The following is a 21196-nucleotide window of genomic DNA, read 5'->3' on the forward strand; positions in this document are numbered from 1 at the left end:
CTTTTCTTTTTTAATAGGTCAGTACATAAAGCAGACATGATCAATCCATTTTAATAACGTACATTAACTTGCCATTTAGTTCGGTCAGCACTTACACACTCTATTTTGCAACACTGACAAAGTGTTGGAACAAATTAGATGAATTGGAGGCAAAAAGCAGTAAATCATCATATTCACAAACACAAACAATCCCACAATACTTTATCTTTAAACAATGAAAAATACAAACATTTCATTTTGCTGCAACATCTGGGATCATTGTTGAAGCAGAGAGCTGAGAATCATAAATTAAACAGACAGGGTTGTCCTCTCTCCAATCTTATTTATAAACTTTTTTTTACAGTAGTTTTCGTTCTGGAGCTTATAGGATCATTTCTATTCACGTTATGATATGAATGGCTGTGATACAGCATCTTGACAATCTATTTCTTACTATATTAAGTGACTGGCTTTGATACGATAACATTAATGTTGAGGACTTTTCCAGAAATGGAATGATGAAATTAGACTAACAATACAGTATGACTAACAACATTGGATCCAGGACACAATACAGAAGGAGATGAGAGCTCTGTTTGTTGTTATTTTTATGCAGTGGTTTCCTCTATTGTGCTAGCAGGGATAGGCTTACTCTTAAAGCTATTTCACACATGTGGATTTGGAGCGACTTCCTCTCTCTGAATAACATGAAAGGAACAAGCGCTTTTACTGAAATCACAGGCGCCTTGCAAAAGAGTCAATAACGTAACTAAGGATGGTGAACACTGGATGGAGTACACTGCTGATACTCCAACGAGTGTGTTTTGTACCATTACATAATGTGTCATCAAATGGCTATATGTTATGTTAGACATTTCTGGTACAGATTCCAAATTCGTCACATGATGAGATGGAACTTCGGAATTTCTAATGGAACAAGACCATGAAATGATATTCTCACATGTAAGAATGCCAGCTTGGATGCAGTGAGGCATTGCACTTCAGCTGTCTATGGGCTGTAGTCTTACATTTTACATTTTAGTCATTTAGCAAACGCTCTTATCCAGAGCGACTTACAGTTAGTGAGTGCATATTTTTTTTTTTCATACTGGTCCCCCGTGGGAAATGAACCCACAACCCTGGCGTTGCAAACGCCATGCTCTACCAACTGAGCTACACGGGACAGTCTTGAGGCTGTATTTCACAGAAAAATAGGAAGTGGAGTACATACAAGGCTTTTACTTGTTAGCTAATTCTTATGGCTGTTTCTTGTATTTTATCTGTGTTCATCTGCAAAAGGTATCACGTGTGTAATAGTCCACAATGATAACGCCACTGTGACTATTGAACCGCAATCCTCACACATGTTGCATTCCATAGATTTTGACAACACAGCACAGTACACATTATGCTCCCACAGGCATGCTCTAGGACTGTACACAAGGACCGTAAAGATGGTATAAGATATGGTATAGCCATCATCTGGGAAAACCCACTGCTATATTTGATGTACTGTCCATGATGGAAACATTTATTGGACCCATGCTGTAACACTGAATATTCAGATGTTTGAAAGTTGCATATTTGTTTTCTCTGTTTCACAACTATGATCTTCATTAAAATGATGACAACATAATGTAAATGTTACAGGTTATAGTCAGGGAGCTAGCCAGGGTGTTGGCCAGGGTGTTAGTCAGGGTGTTAGTCAGCTTCAGACAAAACACCAGAAGAGAAAAGCTGTTCTATAAACTCCAGAAGGAAAACACTGACTTAATTTGGAAATGTGACTGCCTGATGTCTCTGACATGTTACAAGGGGGATGGGGAGGGGAGACATCACTGTAATATCTGCCTGAAACCCCCACCTCCCCACCCCCCAAGGAACCTTCCCACTGCTTTTGTTTGGCATTCAATAGCCTTGCATTGACTGGTCTTCATGAAAATAATGACATCTGTTCAGTATGTTGAGTGATTATTCTAATTTCTCCACATTTTCCACTGCTCTTGCAACTTGGTGCTCCGGTTTTGGTGTTCGTTCATTCCACACGCAGGTCCTTGCTAGGCTTCCGAGCCGGGTCTCCACTGTCTGTTTCTTAGATGGCATGGTTACTGTAGCTGATGTATGTCTGCTTGGAGGCCAATGCTGTGAATAGAGTCATGAGAGAGGAAGCGAGAGAGAAAAGAGAAAAAGGAAAAGATGTGGATAATTCATTAAAGGATAATTTAACCATCTGTCAAGGGCTCATCTTCCAGTCCATTAAGGTGATTGCTTGCACAGGTTCTATTTATGCATGACTTTATCAGACCCAAGTGTCACCATAGAGTACAGGTGGAACCAATAGTGTAAGAGGGTAATTGATATGAATAGCAAGCAGTGAGTAACATGTTTTGTGGTTAGTATTAAAATACTTCCTGGGAAATGTGTTGCCAACTGTAAATTGCATATAAATGCAGATTTCCTGTATCTGATGCAAAGTCAGGCAGAGCAGGGTACAGATGTGGCTGCAGCTAGTAACTGAATATCAAAACTAATATTGGATTCCTTATCAGGATGCTGTTGTAACATGTCACCACATGGATATATACAGTACTGGAAGTGACTTTAAAATTACTTTTTTAACCAGTAATTGCAACTTGATCTAGAAGTGAAGACTATTTCATGGTAAAGTATTCTTTGCAGCTGTTATTTAGTTTAACAAACAGTATACGGTAGTATGTGATGCAATAGTACTCATTCAAATGCAAGGCTCCGTAACTACATGCAGATCTTAGATCTCTCTCTGTGCACCAAGCAAAGCATGCAGCAGTGGCACCATGTCCATAGATATAACGCCATTGAAGAAGAGCATAGAACATGTCTTTTAGAATTGTGATAACATTAGATAACATTGAGCAATAGAATACAATATGTGACTTTGTAGTACATGGTGAACATTGTATAACTCAATTACCAGATGTGAGAGATACTGTATAAAGTTGACAAAATGTTCACTTCTTTTAAGTTGTGGCCTGAATTTACCGATATTAGTTGTCATTCCTGAGCAAATATACATTTGAATGTGGTTTATCAGCTTTTGGATTGGCTTTGGTGTCACAGCCATGGGCAGACAACCCAGGGGAGACGGCCTTAGGGCATATCAGTGGACCGAGAGACCAGTGCTGGCAGTGTCCTAACATGCTGTAACCCAACATTACCATATGTCTCTACCTGCCATACACACACACATTTATGTGTGTGCGTATGGTGTGTGTCCTCTCTAAATATCGGCGTCATCAGCTTGCTCATCCTGCAGTGTAATCACCACACAAATCTGCCAATCTTGTCCACAACAGCATTCGCTGATTGGGTGAGTCAGAGCGGATAAATCTGAGAGGCGACTGCTGACAGCTTGGGTGGTTGGAGGGCAACAGCACTGGAGGGAAGGGATGTGTAGTGGGGGGAGAGGGAGGGTGTGGGGGGAACACTCTACATTCCACCCAGAACCTCTCCCAGAGCAGCACTGATAAATGAACCTTATTTAAATATTTATTCGCTCCGAGGCCAAGATAAAAAATAGATGGTCCAGAAAGAATTGGAGCTGGCAGATCCATCTGTCTTTGCCCTTCTACCCCCTCTTATTGTTGTTTTACAGCAATTACAGAAAAATCCTTCGTTTGTCAACATGGGAAACAAATTACAGGGGACGTGCGGCTTTCACTTGTCCCCCGCATTCAGCCCAGAATGGTGTCATCTCCCCACATCGGCTGCCATCAGGCTGTTACCACGCTCTCAGGCCATTTGCAGAACACGCCAACATTGTCTACCGACATCAGCGTCTGTGTGTCAAGGGTGTGTATGTGAGCGTGAGAACTGTCTGACACAATCCAAGGTGCTATAGCTGTGGGTGAGTTTTTGTGCAAACATAGCTTAGGCAGGCATGGGATCCAACTGAACATTAGCACAAAGTAAATGGGGTAAAAAGTGGTCAGTCATACAGAGTGATAGAGGCAAGCTGATAGAGGCTCTCCATCCGTTACCTGTGTGTCTAAAGTCTCTCACAGGGCTCCCCTCCCTCGTCACAGTCTGACACACAAGCACAAAGAGCAGCTGTTAGTCCCCTGGCTTGGGCCAGAGGGGTCATAGTATAGGTGTCAAACTGTGAAGTTGGGGAAGCATCTCTCATGGGGGCTATAATAATTTTTTCCATTTCCCAATGGCATGCCATTTTCTACCTCTTGTCATCTCCTTGTAGCATTCTCTGTGACAATCCCCATATTGAGAGTTTACATAGACACTCTGAAAAATGACACATGGCCACATCTCCTGTTTCCTACACATTCAGAGAAAGTGCAACTGGATATTTCAAATAGCACTATGATAGAGAATTCCAAACATGTTCTCAACATTGGCTTTGGTTCTCCAAAGGTGATGGGAATATTTACTGATGATACATTAGATACAGGGAAACATCATTCTGTTTGGATGAATGAGTGTGACTATCCATAAATCAAATTATTTCCCCATGATTTGGAATACATGTTTTTACAATTATGGCATTTGCTAATTCCGCCCACGGCAGCTGTGTTACTGTAGGATAGACTGAAGTGCTGGAGTAATAATCCTGCCTTCTATTGCACCAATGAAATGGCTGGAGGCTGGAGAGTTAATACACCTGGCCAGCTCTACAGTATGATGCCTGAATGTGAAGCCTTTCCTATCGATCCACATTACCCTGTTCTGTTCTTTATTTCCTGCTTGCAGACATTGCCAAGTTTTAGAGCATCAGCCAATGCTTAATGCCACACGGATTGGCACAAAAAAAATGCCCTTCCAATTCCCTGCATCCTGAAAATAACACCAGCTAATTTCCCAAAGCTGTTGAGGTGTAAAATAACAATGGCATCAATTAAGTTTACATAAAGGTGAGGATTGTTTTTCAATTTTATAGCCCGATACTTTCCCCTCGAAATTACTCAATGACTTTAAGGCATAAACTCAAGGACAGAGTGTTATAAAAACGTATCCTTATTTCCTCTCTCCTCCCTGATCTCTATTCCCGTCTCGCTCCATCCCTAACCCGAGGCCCTTGGTGCTAACCTTGTGTCTCCAGGCTTTCACACAGCTCAGATTTGGCCTCTCCGTTGGGCCGGAAGCCACCCTTAGTGGGGAACTTGTTGGACATGGTGGCTGCGGTGACCACAGCCTTGAGGCTTCGCTTGCGCTTGGGCACGTTCTGCTCCGGGTGGAAAAGGACCACATAGACCTTGGGCATGTAGAGCATCCCCAGAGACACAGAGGCACTCAGGCTCACAGAGATGGTCAGAGTCGTGGTCTGGATGTACATCTGTGAAGGAGAGGGGGGAGATGGAGAAGAAAAAGAGAAACATTGTGGTAAGGTAAGATAGAAATGATCCAGTTTAAGAGGGTAAGAAGAGGGTAACCTACTCAAGATATGGTTCCCCCCGACAGCAAAGACCTTTGGCTTTGTGAAAGTACAGTCTAGTACTAGTTATACATTGTTTATACAAGACTAGAACAAAAACAACTTTACTTAGACACGTACGAGTGCACTTATGTATCCTAGTAGATCTTCCAGCAATATCAAACACCCACCATCAGATGCAATAACACACATGGAGTGGACACATGCAAACTGCTAAGCTGTCAAGTGCTCTTTGCATTATTCATCAACTCCTGTTTGTGTTTTTATTGGTGTGTTTATTTGTTTGTTTATGACATGTGACTAATGGAGGAGGCCTCCCAATGAGTGACTGTACTACAGATGTCTTGCCCTCGGGTCCCGGGCTGTGGTAGAGGGGTTGGAGTCGACTCAGTGTAAAGACAGCTGTGCACTGAAAACATGGCTACATGCAAGGATCACAGAGAGACATCTTGAGAACATCAATACAATGCCTAAGAGTGTGCCTGAGAGTGCTTTTCCCATATAAATTATATTATATTCTCAATGGAATTAAATGTGTCAGATCATATAGGTCATCTTGTTGCATTGCTAGACAGTACGGCTGATTCAGTATGGTAGTAGAAAACAACAACATCAATAAAAAAAAACTGTATCCACAAAAAAGAGAGAAGATAATATGTTGAAGATTGGAAGATTGTCATCAGATAAATGTACTCTCTGTGGTGAACATATACAGTGAGGGAAAATAGTATTTGATCCCCTGCTGATTTTGTACGTTTGCCCACTGACAAAGACATGATCCGTCTATAGTTTTAATGGTAGGTTTATTTAAACAGTGAGAGACAGAATAACAACAAAAAAATCTAGAAAAACGCATGTCAAAAATGTTATAAATTGATTTGCATTTTAATGAGGGAAATAAGTATTTGACCTCTCTGCAAAACATGACTTAGTACTAGGTGGCAAAACCCTTGTTGGCAATCACAGAGGTCAGACGTTTCTTGTAGTTGGCCACCAGGTTTGCACACATCTCAGGAGGGATTTTGTTCCACTCCTCTTTTCAGATCTTCTCCAAGTCATTAAGGTTTTGAGGCTGACGTTTAGCAACTCGAACCTTCAGCTCCCTCCACAGATTTTCTATGGGATTAAGGTCTGGAGACTGCCTAGGCCACTCCAGGACCTTAATGTGCTTCTTCATGAGCCACTCCTTTGTTGCCTTGGCCGTGTGTTTTGGGTCATTGTCATGCTGGAATACCCATCCACAACCCATTTTCAATGTCCTGGCTGAGGGAAGGATGTTCTCACCCAAGATTTGACGGTACATGGCCCCGTCCATCATCCCTTTGATATATAATGTTTCCACCTCCATGTTTGACAGTGGGGATGGTGTTCTTTGGGTCATAGGCAGCATTCCTCCTCCTCCAAACACGGCGAGTTGAGTTAATGCCAAAGAGCTCAGTTTTGGTCTCATCTGACCACAACACTTGCACCCAGTTCTCCTCTGAATCATTCAGATGTTCATAGGCAAACTTCAGACGGGCCTGTATATGTGCTTTCTTGAGCAGGGGGACCTTGCGGGCGCTACAGGATTTCAGTCCTTCACGGCGTAGTGTGTTACCAATTGTTTTCTTGATGACTATGCTCCCAGCTGCCTTGAGATCATTGACAAGATCCTCCCGTGTAGTTCTGGGCTGATTCCTCACCGTTCTCATGATCATTGCAACTCCAAGAGGTGAGATCTTGCATTGAGCCCCAGGCCGAGGGAGATTGACAGTTCTTTTGTGTTTCTTCCATTTGCGAATAATCGCACCAAGTGTTGTCACCTTCTCACCAAGCTGCTTGGCGATGGTCTTGTAGCCCATTCCAGCCTTGTGTAGGTCTACAATCTTGTCCCTGACATCCTTGGAGAGCTCTTTGGTCTTGGCCATGGTGGAGAGTTTGGAATCTGATTGATTGCTTCTGTGGACAGGTGTCTTTTATACAGATAACAAACTGAGATTAGGAGCACTCCCTTTAAGAGTGTGCTCCTAATCTCAGCTCGTTACCTGTATAAAAGACACCTGGGAGCCAGAAATCTTTCTGATTGAGAGGGGGTCAAATACTTATTTCCCTCATTAAAATGCAAATCAATTTATAACATTTGTGACATGCGTTTTTCTGGATTTTTTTGTTGTTATTCTGTCTCTCACTGTTCAAATAAACCTATCATAAAAATTATAGACTGATAATTTATTTGTCAGTGGGCAAACGTACAAAATCAGCAGGGGATCAAATACTGTTTTCCCTCACTGTATCAGGGATATCCTCCTACAGAAATGCAAAATACTTTTCGTTAACAACTTCTTATTTTGAACATAATTCCATCTCCCTTTGGGATAGGGTTGCTGAGCTATTCCGGGACTGATGAAAGAAGTGAGCAGGGTGTAAATTGGAAACACAGCTCCCAGCCACCTCGCTAACAGATTTGCCTGAGGTGGAGACTGACATTACATTTGCAGACATCATGAGTGACTGAGTGGTATGGCAACAGGAAATAACCCGACAGGTCCTCTGTCATGAAAATGTCAACAGCTATAACTAATCTTACAATAGTTAAAGTGCTGCTTTGGCACTCTGTTTTTGCACCTCTAACTTCAGTCAGCCAATAATATAAATTTAAAGAGGTTGTGCTGCTTGCCATATGTCCCAAAGACTTAACTAAATAAAATAATGTATTACTGAATCATAACATATCTGTTCTGTATGCAGTATATGAAGCCCCTAAAGAAACGTCCTTTGAGAAGAAAGGATGCCTGAGAAAAATAAGAGTGATAGGGGGACTGAGGGGGAGTATGTAATCTCCTGAGAAGATTACACACGGCCCTAGGTGAGCCCGGCACAATATTGCTGCCCCTCCGGAGTACAGCGTGGAGTCACTCTGTGAGGGGGGCCAGGACCCCTGTCCCCGTCCATCGGCCTTGTCCAGATAGATTCGCCTTGACAAACTGATATGATCACCAATGTGCCTCATTGCCACAGCAGGAAAACTCCAGCAGGCGAAGCCATTATGTCTGTTCTAGGAGCAGAAAAACCTTTCTCTCCAAAGTGATTAGGCATCAAATCTGTGCTCCCTCCAGCCAGCTGCTATTTCAGCCCCTGCCTTTCTTTCCAGACGTGGTAAGGTAACTACATTCGCATCGTAGTATAGGTTTAAATGGTAAAAATATGAGCACCCTATTATCCTTATGAAATACCTTAGAAACAAAAGCCTTACCGTTTATGATGATCAAATTATGCATATTTGTATGGAATTGCCAGACCTGGTTGGAGTTGGGGCTGCAGCACTTGGATTGCAGGGTTGGATCAATCAAACATAATGGACTCTCACCAGCTGTGCCTTGTGCTTACTGCCTGCACCTGACTGCAGCTACAGTGCCATCCAAAGGGCCCTATCCCTGGCCCTGTGCATACTAGCGCCTTCGTCACTGGAAGGCAGACAGTGCCAGGGACCATTAAGTGAGATGGGGGTAGTCATTGCCTCATGAAACTGGCCCTCCCTTCGAACCACCACAATTCAAATTCTCTGCATTATCCCAAGTGCCAGAAATTTATCTGGGTCCATAATATCACAGCGACAATCCTCACGCAGCGCCTTCAAACAGATAAAAACATCTAAACATTAATGCATTAATAAGATTCGCTTTTTTATATTTCTGTATTCCCATTGGCTGGGGTTTGTTAATTGCAGCGAAAATGCTAGAGATGTTAGTCATTACTTATTGCCGTTTGCGGTGGTTGAAAGCCAGCAAAAGCTTCCTTTGAAGTAAGACAAGATAAGGAATATATTTTAAGGCTATTTTGTGCTTTAATGAGCATTTATCATCTGCTTCCACAGTACAATACAGAACATACTGCATTACACCTCTTTCCCTCTTTGCTGCAGTGCCTCCCTTTTTATCAAACTTTGAAGAAACCATTGGATAGCCTTTAAAAAGCTTTTTTTTTAAAGAATACATTATGCAACTCTTATAGTTGCTCTTTAAGCTTTATGTCATGTGTATGGCCATAGCAATGTAAAGCCATGCTCTCCATTGTCTCTACATAGAAGTTAAACATCCCAGATTGGCAGAGCATGGCATATCGTCATGCATGATTAGCCCTGTTCTGACAACCCTGCCAATCAGCTGCATTGTCCTCCTTATCAAACACAGAAGAGAGCTTGGTGCTATGCCACCCTCCTTTCAACCAGGAGACAATGGCACAATTAACAGAGCCCTATCGCTACCTGCCAGTCTACTGCTGCCACCTACCACCTCCTGGGCTGACTCTACTCCTGCTGCCAGTCAACCAGGAGCAGGGGCGAACTGGTCATTTGGCATTTCGTGCAAATGCCAGATGGGCTGGTCCATTTTTTGCCCAGTGGGCCTGTCTAACTTGAGTTTTTTATGCGCAAAATGATAATGGCTTGGTGTGGTGGCCTCGAGGAAAAAAAAGGGCCGGTGTGGGGACCTCAAGGGAAAAAATTTAACAAGAGCCTTGTTATGTAACAAGACCCCTTCCAGGTGGTTGCAAGGTGACTCAATTAGAGCTAGTTGTTCACATGATTCAGAACGTATCTCTATAACCAAAACATCCACAGCAGGAGATCCAAAATACATTTGCATTTTCAATTGGAGTTCCCTGGGAGTTTGGCACTCTATATCCTCAAAAGATTGCCTACAAATCTAAATTGTGTGGGCTGATAAGTTAAGGTGAAGTAATGTATCCCCAATGTACACTGTAAACAATAATCACAACCAATAGAAGGCAGGCTAGCATTTTTCGTCATGAATCTTATTCTGGAGGCAGCTCTGCAGAGTGGTCCCTAGCTAGCACAGCCACAAAGTCATAAAATCATATTTTAAACCTAACCCTAACCTTAACCCTAACCTTAACCACACTGCTTAACCTAATGCCTAACCCTAACCTTAAATTAAATTATGACTTTGCGGCTTGGCCCATCTAGCAGAAATCCCTCAGTTCTGCCTCCAGGGCAATATTCATGACAATAAATGTCAACCTGCCAATAGAAGACAGACATGCTGCCATTGCTAACCTCTGTGGGTGTACAAGACTGCAGGTCTCACTCCGATGTATCACATGTCTTGTGCTCGGACAAAACTGTCCCCCCGGGGTGTATAATTATGTTAACATGATTGTATGCTTTTCTTCGAAAATAACAGCAATTACCATGCAGCTCTCACCATCGTAAAGATGGCCACGTTTTGCTTTGTATTGCCCATTGACCTTCCTAAACAGCTTACCTCAGTAATTGGACTATTACTGTATGGGACGTTCAATGGCTGCTTTGTTTCCTACAGCGATAGTCCTCAATATAGACAGTACAGTTATGTTACCCAACGGAGGCCTAAATTAAATTGTACACATTAAGCATAATATCAAAACCTACGAATGTGTTTTATTTTTCAAGACAAGGGGGTTGTGCACCAACTTTGCTCTGTTCTAGGAGGATCACATGCTGTTTTTTCCTTTCTGTGATTAGCTTCAATGGCATCTGCTCTAGGACAGACTTGAGAAATCCTCGGCATACACCAGTGAATTTAATTTGCTTGTCCTGGTGGTGCTCACCACGTACAAGCTAGTTTTACAAGCTAGTTCAATCGGCCAACATTGGAAAATTCCTCAAAACAGGATAGTATGAGTAATGGCTAATAACTAAATTCTTTCATAATTTATTGTTTTAAACAGATGCATAATGAAAATAAAATGTTCCTATCATAATATGACTAAAGTTCAACAACAAAACATTTAAAATGTGATTATTATGAATTAATAGGTATTGCATTTAAAAGCATCATTACCAAGAGTTAAATTGTTAAAATAAACATTTACCTTTTCTGTTGACTGTGAAGTCCCAAAGAAGATGGGTATGAAGGCCAGCCAGACGATACAGGTGGTGTACATGGTGAAGCCGATGGGCTTGGCCTCATTGAAGGTCTCTGGCACCCCCCGGGTCTTGATGGCATACACCGTACAGGTGACCATGAGCAGCATGCTGAAGCCAAGCAGGCAGATCAGAGAAAGGTCTGAGATGTCACATTTGAGCACGCCACGGGCCATGTCCGGGTTGGACGTGCGCTGGTCCTCATAGTCGATGATAGCCTGAGATGGGTCCACACCGAACCAGATGCACACCCCCAGGAGCTGCACTGAGATCAGGCTGAAGGTGATGACCAGCTGGGAGGCCGGGGAGATGAACCTGGGGGCGCTCACTGACATCTTGCCCTGCTCAAAGATGCGATAGATACGGTTGGTCTTGGTGAGCAGCGCTGCATAGCTAATACTCATCCCCAGACCTAGGAAGATCCGTCGGAGGGAACAGATTCCAACGTCAGGTGCTGAGATCATGAGGAAGGTGGTGGCGTAGCACAGGAAGATGCCTGTCAGCAGCACATAGCTGAGTTCGCGCCCTGACGCCTTCACAATAGGCGTGTCGTTGTAGCGGATGAAGGTGGCCACCACAAACATGGTGGCCATGATGCCCAGCACAGCGATGAGGACGGGGATGACGGCCCAGGGGGAGCTCCACTCCAGCTTGACGATCGGGATGGCCTCGCAGGCCGTGTGGTTCTTGTTGGGCCGCAGGTCAAAGCGGCACATCTTACAGTTGTAGGTGTCGGCCTGGTACTGGTAGCCATCACAGCGCTCACAGTGCCAACAGCAGGGGACACCCTTCACTGTTTTCTTCCTCTCCCCAGGATGACAGGGCTGGCTGCAGATAGACTGGGGTACCTGCCATGTCCCACCAGGCCACCGCATCTCCTTAGTCTGGTGGAGAAAAGGTGAAGGAGAGGGGGAGTTATCTGACTGTCTGTGACTGTTACATAGTGTACTTTCTGAATGGATATTTTCCTTGAATAGGCCTAATGAAATTTGATTAAAACTTAGATTAACATTCGCACTTATCGAAAAGTTTATATTATGCAAATAAAACAGTAATTAAGCCTTTAACTGGCAAACCAAAAAAAAAAAAATGTGTTTGCGTGACTTAAACCAGCCGGTTGAGTTGCCCGATTAGAGTAAACAAATGTTGTATTGGATATTGCTTAGACTTTTTAAATAATCTAAAAAATGATACATGAATTTACATCGTCTGCTTCATTTACTAAAAATGGAAGGTAGGCCTAGTTAAATGAGGACTGATATCAAATATTAATAAAATATGATAAAAAAAATTGTTAAATGCATGTAAATTAATGCATTTACAGTTTATATGCTTAGATTACCAGTAGAATGACATGTACTGAATAATATTGTGAAACATCTTGAAGAGAAGAGGCAGAGAGGGAATAATGATATGGATTTGAAAGGATGTTTGTATTTGCACAGATAGAAAATTCCCATTACAATATTTCTCCAGAAAATGGAATGTTCATTTCTCTACCATAAGCCGCTCCAATGTTGTTTTAGAGAATTTGGCAGTACGTCCAACCGGACTAAAAACCACAGACCACGTGTAACCATGCCAGCCCAGGACCTCTACATCTGGTTTCTTCACCTACGGGATCGTCTGAGACCAGCCACCCGGACAGCTGATGAAACTGAGGAGTATTTCTGTCTCTAATAAATCCCTTTTGTGGGATAAACTCATTCTGATTGGCTGGGCCTGGCTCCCCAGTGGGTGGGCCTGGCTCCCCAGTGGGTGGGCCTGGCTCCCAAGTAGGTGGGAGCCAGGCCCACCCATGGCTGCACCCCTGCCCAGTCATGTGAAATCCATAGATTAGGGCCTAATGAATGTATTTCATTTGACTGATTTCCTTATATGAACTGTAACTCAGTAAAATCTTGAAATTGTTGCAAGTTGCGTTTATATTTTTGTTCAGTATATTAAGTAATCTATGAATAGCTATTCATTCATCCATTAATGGCACGATAAAGTGATATTTCTCCATTTCTATTTTAGATTTAAGATCATAAAACAAAATTATAGTGTTTATTGACCCATTAATGAAGAGCTGAAGAGGTGTCATTTCAGAATGAGGGTTGCTGTAGCTCTGCTGGTGTTGCTGTTCTGTCTGTCGAGGGCATGAGCTCAGGAAAGGAGGAGAGTGGAGGGGTCAGAGAATGACATCATTCAACAGCGTGACAATGACGAGGTAGAGAGCAGGGTGAGAGATTCAGATTAAGAGCCCAAGGCTGGCAAGGCCACCACACACACACCTGCAGTACACTCGTCTGGGTGCAGATGTAGATCTTCATTTTAACATTCTGTTGCAGGATAACTTTCCTGCAATGCAGGAAATTAAAAACTTGTAGTGTATTTGAGGTTTAAAAAGGCTTCTGAAGTTTGTAATTTCCCCTTTTGAAATTTCTGACTTGATTTTGTATCACCCCCTACAAACATGTCCATTAATTATAATCCACATAATAATTCAAATTTCCTGTTGGTGCAGGATTATTTTCCTGCTGTAGCAAACTGTATCAAATTAAGATCTGTAGCTAACTTGATTATTTTTGTAAAAAGCTGAGGGATGGGCCTGTAGAAATGTTATCACTCTCAAATTCATAGACAGAGGTGTGGCTGCAAGGACTGACCATCCATTATATTAAAATGATAGTTTTAACCATGTTTTGAGTGTTTGTTTACATTTACATTGTTTTCAAACATTGGAGGGAAAAAGGCTTTTATTTTGGATTATGATGGGGTATGAGCTCATGAGGCATTTATAAATTATACTCTTTAAGAGTCAATGGGTATATATAATTAATGTATAAGTAAAAAAAAATGGATACAGAAACTAATTATTCTAGCTTTAAATTAACCCTATTCCTTTTAAACCCAAGTGACATTGAGATTAACTTTATAATTTAAACCTAAACTATGACCTGACCCAGTATTACTGTCCCCCAGTGGCAAGAAGTAACATCCCAAAAAACCACACAAAATCAATACAACACAAATGGGTCCTAGCCTCCCACACATGTTTTCTGTCCCTAACACTAAAACTAAAATCAAAACAAAATAATATAAAAAACGAAATAGACAGATTCTTTTTTATAAATAAAACAAAATGAAAATGAGCAAATCAGGTCTAAAAACTACCTGAAACTAAAAGTAATAATAGCAAAAAACTAATAATAAAAAAAACTAATATCAAAACACAAAACTATAATAACCTTGCTAGGTATTGTGGCTACTCCCTCCCTCCCTATCAAAACATTTTACTAGCTGTCAAATCCTTTTTTCTTCTGTCCTTGTTTCCTTCATTCCTTACCTCCCTCTCAAAGCACTTTTTCTTCACAGAAGAAAAAAGGATTTGACAGCTAGTAAAATGTTTTGATAGGAATGAAGGAAACAAGGAAGGAAGAAGCAAGGATTTGACGGCTTGTGGGTGGGTGGGCAAAATGCAATATAACCATAAAGAATACAGAATCATTTATTAAATGGGCCTTTTCCCATAATGATAACTCAATCAGGGGACCCCTCCTCAGTGCTGAACAGTTCTGAATCTGCTAATTACATGGAAAAGGGGGACCTGAACAGTAATATTAGATCAGCAATGCTACTCTGAGACACCTAGATCTTCCCTAAATTTTAGGTGTGTGAGTGAGTACATGGCAGGAAGGCAGGGAGGGGAAGGGGGCGGGGAGAGGAGTGTACTGCAGGGGTGTGTGTGGTGGCCTGGCCAGTCAGTTGTGGGTCGTCTCTGTATCCTCAGGCCTTTGGCTCTTAATCTGAATCTCTCACCCTGCTCTCTACCTCTTCATTGTCACTCTGTTGAATGATGTCATTCTCTGACCCCTCCACTCTCCTCCTTTCCTGTGCTCATGCCCTCGACAGACAGAACAACAACACCAGCAGAGCTACAGCAGCCCTCATTCTGAAATGACACCTCTTCAGAAATGATGTAGTTTACTATGTTCAGATTACCAATGGTTAACTAGGGATCTAGGATATATAAATTAGCTAGCCATTTACATTAACAGCAGTTCATCAATAGGTCAATAAAACTATACTTTTTGTGACTATTTTATAATCTTAAATCTAAAATAGAAATGGAGAAATATAACTTTCTTGTTATTAATATATTAATTAATAGCTATTAATAGATGACTTAATAGATAGTAAATGAATTGAATGAATTTAGAAGGGTAAACTCTTTTGAAGGGACAAGAAGTGTTGGCTTTGCATTAGGTCAATGACCGGCATTCAGGAATACAATTGGCCAAAATGTAGACGTACCCACTGCCTGTTAAAGTTAACACTGATCACATTGTGTGGCCGCAACTATCTTGTTTATGTTCTTGAATATTAAAAATAAATATTACATATGCATGAGGGCACAATTGAATTAACTTTTAGTGGATTAGAATAAATCCAAAAACTCTCAAAACCAAAAACACGAGGAGGGTGGGATGAAAGATATCTGTTTTTAAGGACCATTAAAAAAAAAATTCAATCACAAAGTCATTGCTTTGAAAGCTGTTCTTATCTGAAAGCATAGAATACAGCCTTCTTCATAGATTATACACTAGATGACCAAATGTATGTGGACACCTGCTCGTCAAACATCTCATTCCAACATTAATATGGAGTTGGTTCCCCCATTGCTGCTATAACAGCCTCCACTCTTCTGGGAAGGCTTTCCACTAGATGTTGGAACATTGCTTTGGGGACTTGCTTCCATTCAGTCACAAGAGCATGAGTGAGGTCGGGCACTGATGTTGGGCGATTAGGCCTGGCTCGCAGTCGGTGTTCCAATTCATCCCAAAGGTGTTCGATAGGGTTGAGGTCAGGGCTCTGTGCAGGCCAGTCAAGTTCTTCCAGACCGATCTCGACTAACCATTTCTGCACAGAATCGTCTAGTATACTGTAGCGTTAAGATTTCACTTCACTGGAACTAAGGGGCCTAGCCCGAACCATGAAAAACAGCCCCAGACCATTATTCCTCCTCCACCAAATTTTACAGTTGGCACTATGCATTCGGGCAGGTAGCGTTCTCCTGGCATCCGCCAAACCCAGATTCATCTGTCGGACTGCCAGATGGTGAAGTGTGATTCATCACTCCAGAGAACACGTTTGTGCATGGTGATCTTAGGCTTGTGTGTGGCTGCTCGGCCATGGAAACCCATTTCATGAAGCTCCCGACAAACCGTTATTGTGCTGACGTTGCTTCCAGAAGGAGTTTGGAACTCGGTAGTGAGTGTTGCAACCGACGAAAGACGATTTTTATGCGCTGCGCGCTTCAGCACTCAACGGTCCCGTTCTGTGAGCTTGTGTGGCCTACCACTTCGCGGCTGAGCCGTTGTTGCTGCTAGATGTTTCCACTTCACAGTAACAGCACTTACAGTTGACCGGGGCAGCTCTAGCAGGGCAGAAATTTGACGAACTGACTTGTTGGAAAGGTGGCATCCTATGACGGTGCCACGTTGAAAGTCACTGAGCTCTTCAGTAAGGCCATTCTACTGCCAATGTTTGTCTATGGAGATTGCATGGCAGTTTGCTCGATTTTATACACCTGTCAGCAACGGGTGTTGCTGAAATAGCTGAATCCACTAATTTAAAGAGGTGTCCATATACTTTTGTATATAATGTAACTCAGCAGGAAACTGCATACGGTATCTGTCCTCTTCTCAGCCACATAAGCCTTGCTTAAAAGGCACTTTCCACCTAATTAGGTAGAACGAGCAAATGTGGTAATATGGTAACGCTTACATAATTTAATACCGCATACCACTCTTGTCCTTTTGCCATTAGTTTGTTTATTACCATATGTTTTGGATGCCTGAAGGTTACCTGAAATGGCCTGGTTTAGAATCTGAATCAGCTAAGTAAACAGTCTCTGAATGGCAACACGGTTGTTAGCGTTTTGTGAATATTACTATCGCTATCCTTGGGCCTGCATTTCGCAACAGCTAGGGGGGAATCTATGAAAATTGTAAAACTGGAATGGGTGTGCAACAGTGACCCCACAGTAGGCTCCTGATATCTACTGCCCTATTGTGAAATAGATAAGTCCCAGGTCCTGCATGACTTAGATGGTAAAGCAACCCAACTCAAGGCAAGGTGCATAGACTGCTATGGATACAGTAATGAATAATACATTCATATCATGGTTTAATATGACGTGTTTTTAGCCAGTGCATCTTTTTTCACCAAATAATATGCTGTACTGTATAAACCTTTCTGTACTGTATAAATGATGTCTTGTTCTATGTTGTTATTGTCTATATTGTAATTGTTTTTAATAACCTGCCCAGGGACTGCGGTTGAAAATTAGCCGGCTGGCTAAAACCGGCACTTTTACTGAAACGTTGATTAATGTGCACTGTCCCTGTAAAAATAAACTTAAACTCAAAAAAATAAACTTAAACTCAAACCTTCACAGACACTATTTCTAACTGCATATGTTATTTATTTGGATTTACATTACTGAAAACCTTGACGGGTGCCATGCAATAAACAAGTGGAAGACATAGTGAGAGAAATATCCATACATCTAAATGGAGCTGGTCTGCCCAGTGGCCGATGATCTTGTACTCTGTGGTGTTGTGATTTATCTGGTACTGATAGATCTCATAGCGACCAGGGGCATCTCCGTTCACATTGAAGATCACTGGAGTGCCAGCAATTCCTGCAGAAGAATGAAAAGGGACATTTTTGTTAATAAAATCCACATTCTTTGTACACAATATGAAACTACAGTGGGGAAAAAAAGTATTTAGTCAGCCACCAATTGTGCAAGTTCTCCCACTTAAAAAGATGAGAGAGGCCTGTAATTTTCATCATAGGTACACGTCAACTATGACAGACAAAATGAGAATTTTTTTTCCAGAAAATCACATTGTAGGATTTTTAATGAATTTATTTGCAAATTATGGTGGAAAATAAGTATTTGGTCAATAACAAAAGTTTCTCAATACTTTGTTATATACCCTTTGTTGGCAATGACACAGGTCAAACGTTTTCTGTAAGTCTTCACAAGGTTTTCACACACTGTTGCTGGTATTTTGGCCCATTCCTCCATGCAGATCTCCTCTAGAGCAGTGATGTTTTGGGGCTGTCGCTGGGCAACACGGACTTTCAACTCCCTCCAAAGATTTTCTATGGGGTTGAGATCTGGAGACTGGCTAGGCCACTCCAGGACCTTGAAATGCTTCTTACGAAGCCACTCCTTCGTTGCCCGGGCGGTGTGTTTGTGATCATTGTCATGCTGAAAGACCCAGCCACGTTTCATCTTCAATGCCCTTGCTGATGGAAGGAGGTTTTCACTCAAAATCTCACGATACATGGCCCCATTCATTATTTTCTTTACACGGATCAGTCGTCCTGATCCCTTTGCAGAAAAACAGCCCCAAAGCATGATGTTTCCACCCCCATGCTTCACAGTAGGTATGGTGTTCTTTGGATGCAACTCAGCATTCTTTGTCCTCTAAACACTACGAGTTGAGTTTTTACCAAAAAGTTCTATTTTGGTTTCATCTGACCATATGACATTCTCCCAATCCTCTTCTGGATCATCCAAATGCACTTCAGACGGGCCTGGACATGTACTGGCTTAAGCAGGGGGACACGTCTGGCACTGCAGGATTTGAGTCCCTGGCGGCGTAGTGTGTTACTGATGGTAGGCTTTGTTACTTTGGTCCCAGCTCTCTGCAGGTCATTCACTAGGTCCCCCCGTGTGGTTCTGGGATTTTTGCTCACCGTTCTTGTGATCATTTTGACCCCACAGGGTGAGATCTTGCGTGGAGCCCCAGATCGAGGGAGATTATCAGTGGGCTTGTATGTCTTCCATTTCCTAATAATTGCTCCCACAGTTGATTTCTTCAAACCAAGCTGCTTACCTATTGCAGATTCAGTCTTCCCAGCCTGGTGCAGGTCTGCTATTTTGTTTCTGGTGTCCTTTGACAGCTCTTTGGTCTTGGCCATAGTGGAGTTTGGAGTGTGACTGTTTGAGGTTGTGGACAGGTGTCTTTCATACTGATAACAAGTTCAAACAGGTGCCATTAATACAGGTAACGAGTGGAGGACAGAGGAGCCTCTTAAAGAAGAAGTTACAGGTCTGTGAGAGCCAGAAATCTTGCTTGTTTGTAGGTGACCAAATACTTATTTTCCACCATAATTTGCAAATAAATTCATTAAAAATCCTTTCTCATTTTGTCTGTCATAGTTGACGTGTACCTATGATGAAAATTACAGGCCTCTCTCATCTTTTTAAGTGGGAGAACTTGCACAATTGGTGGCTGACTAAATACTTTTTTCCCCCACTGTATAACAACCTTGGCATGAACATCCAAATGTACAGAATAGTTATTAAACATTTCATCAGAAACACTGGAAGGTAGAGGGTCGTTTCATTATCTGAAATTATGTAATGAAGTATTTGTTTATTCATGAAAATCTTTCCTTGGTCTTTTTTTTCATCATATGCTTTGTGTGATTAGTGTTACATGAGGTCTAAACTTCTGGGGCATGAGTCCTCTACCATACTGTTAGAAATGAGGGGAGTAAAATGGATGCTGACAGCCATGTGGGACTTTCCCCCTGGGTGTCGGACCAGAGCTCATGTCTGTGCCCATTCTCATGTTATTTCACTCTCTTTCATTCTGCTTGTTGTTTTGTTTTTCCCCCAAAGTCCCCTCTGAGAACTGTCTAATGACAGCATGGGGCCTGATTACTACAGTAAGGTCCCCCCCCCCCACAACTCTTCCTCTCTGTGTGTGCCTGCCTGGTCCTGGACCTGAGCAAGCTCACAAACCCCTCTCAAACTCCTCACTGTGTAAAATGAGGGGTGTGGGGATCCTGTGATTTTCTGTTGGGAGCCGAGAGTAGAGCACTGCAGCCAGCTGCCCCATATTAGTGTGGCTGTGGAAAGATGTGCGAGAGTAGACCATAGAGAGTTTGGCTGTGGATAGATGTGAATAAAGGGAGAAGGCCATAGAGAGTATCTCTCTCTCTTTCTCTTTCATTCTCTCTCTCCTTCCCACATCACATTCCCCCGAGCCCTTTGAAATATGGTTGCAGCTCACTTTGGTGGCACTTGACATCACACACTCCAAAACTTCAAAGCAATACACATAGGTGTGCTTGCAAGTCAGATCTCAGATCCGTGCGGTGAAGGTTAGTGGGTAAGAAAGCTTAGATTTTAAAAGGTGAGTTGAAGTGCAAGATGGTTCATTTTAGTGCTGACTTACTGTATAAATGCAATATGGGCCTAGAGTGGATAGTGGATATTTTTTTGTGCTTCAGAACATCATAGAAGTATCCCTTATGGGGAACCGCTGTCAAACGTTTTCTCTGTAGCCAAGCATATTATCTAATCTATAGGGAATGAGTTCTCGTAGAAGAGTTGGTCATCCCACTTTCAAAGAGATACACCCACACTGAACACATCCAGTTTATAATCATGTTTCTCATCGCTAAGAATGTGACCCATACATTCTCTCTGCTCCACTCACTATCTACTCAAGTCAAAAGGTCTCTCTACATCTAAAGAGAATTGCTTCCAAGGGGGCAATGTCCACAAGTGAAATGGTGTCACCCATGAAGAGCATATCCAAGGCCAATATTCTCAGTTTGCAAACTTAAGTTGTTGTCTTGCGTGAGATATGAGAATGCTTTGCAGCCTCCACTGTATACATTTTTCACAAAAATAAAACTACTCCAATTGTATTCATATACAAGTCACTTTTCATAGCGTTTTGATGAAGTACTGTGTGAATCATTGAAAATGTATGAATTAGAAAGGTTTATCCAGTGCCAGATAAAAATGGCAACCTTTAAAAGTCATTAATTAAAGAAGCTGATGGAAAATAGACTGGCATTGGCACACTTTA

At 42.1% G+C, this 21196-nt stretch overlaps 1 protein-coding gene across 1 annotated transcript in view; it reads right to left on the reverse strand.

Moving 5' to 3' along the window:
- Window positions 1-1092: 1092 nt before the first annotated feature.
- The window catches only part of LOC121545621 (metabotropic glutamate receptor 4-like), a 238827-nt gene continuing 218723 nt past the window's right edge, over window positions 1093-21196 (reverse strand). Inside the window, exons 7-10 of the mRNA XM_041856300.2 lie at window positions 17858-17994; window positions 11252-12187; window positions 5056-5302; window positions 1093-2121 (exon numbers count right to left, since the gene is read on the reverse strand). Of these exons, the coding sequence (XP_041712234.1) occupies window positions 2072-2121; window positions 5056-5302; window positions 11252-12187; window positions 17858-17994 (1370 nt within the window). The 3' untranslated portion in view covers window positions 1093-2071. The remainder of the gene's footprint in view (window positions 2122-5055; window positions 5303-11251; window positions 12188-17857; window positions 17995-21196) is intronic.

The sequence above is a fragment of the Coregonus clupeaformis genome, chromosome 30 (assembly GCF_020615455.1).
Source record: "Coregonus clupeaformis isolate EN_2021a chromosome 30, ASM2061545v1, whole genome shotgun sequence".
NCBI classification, from domain to species: Eukaryota; Metazoa; Chordata; class Actinopteri; order Salmoniformes; family Salmonidae; genus Coregonus; species Coregonus clupeaformis.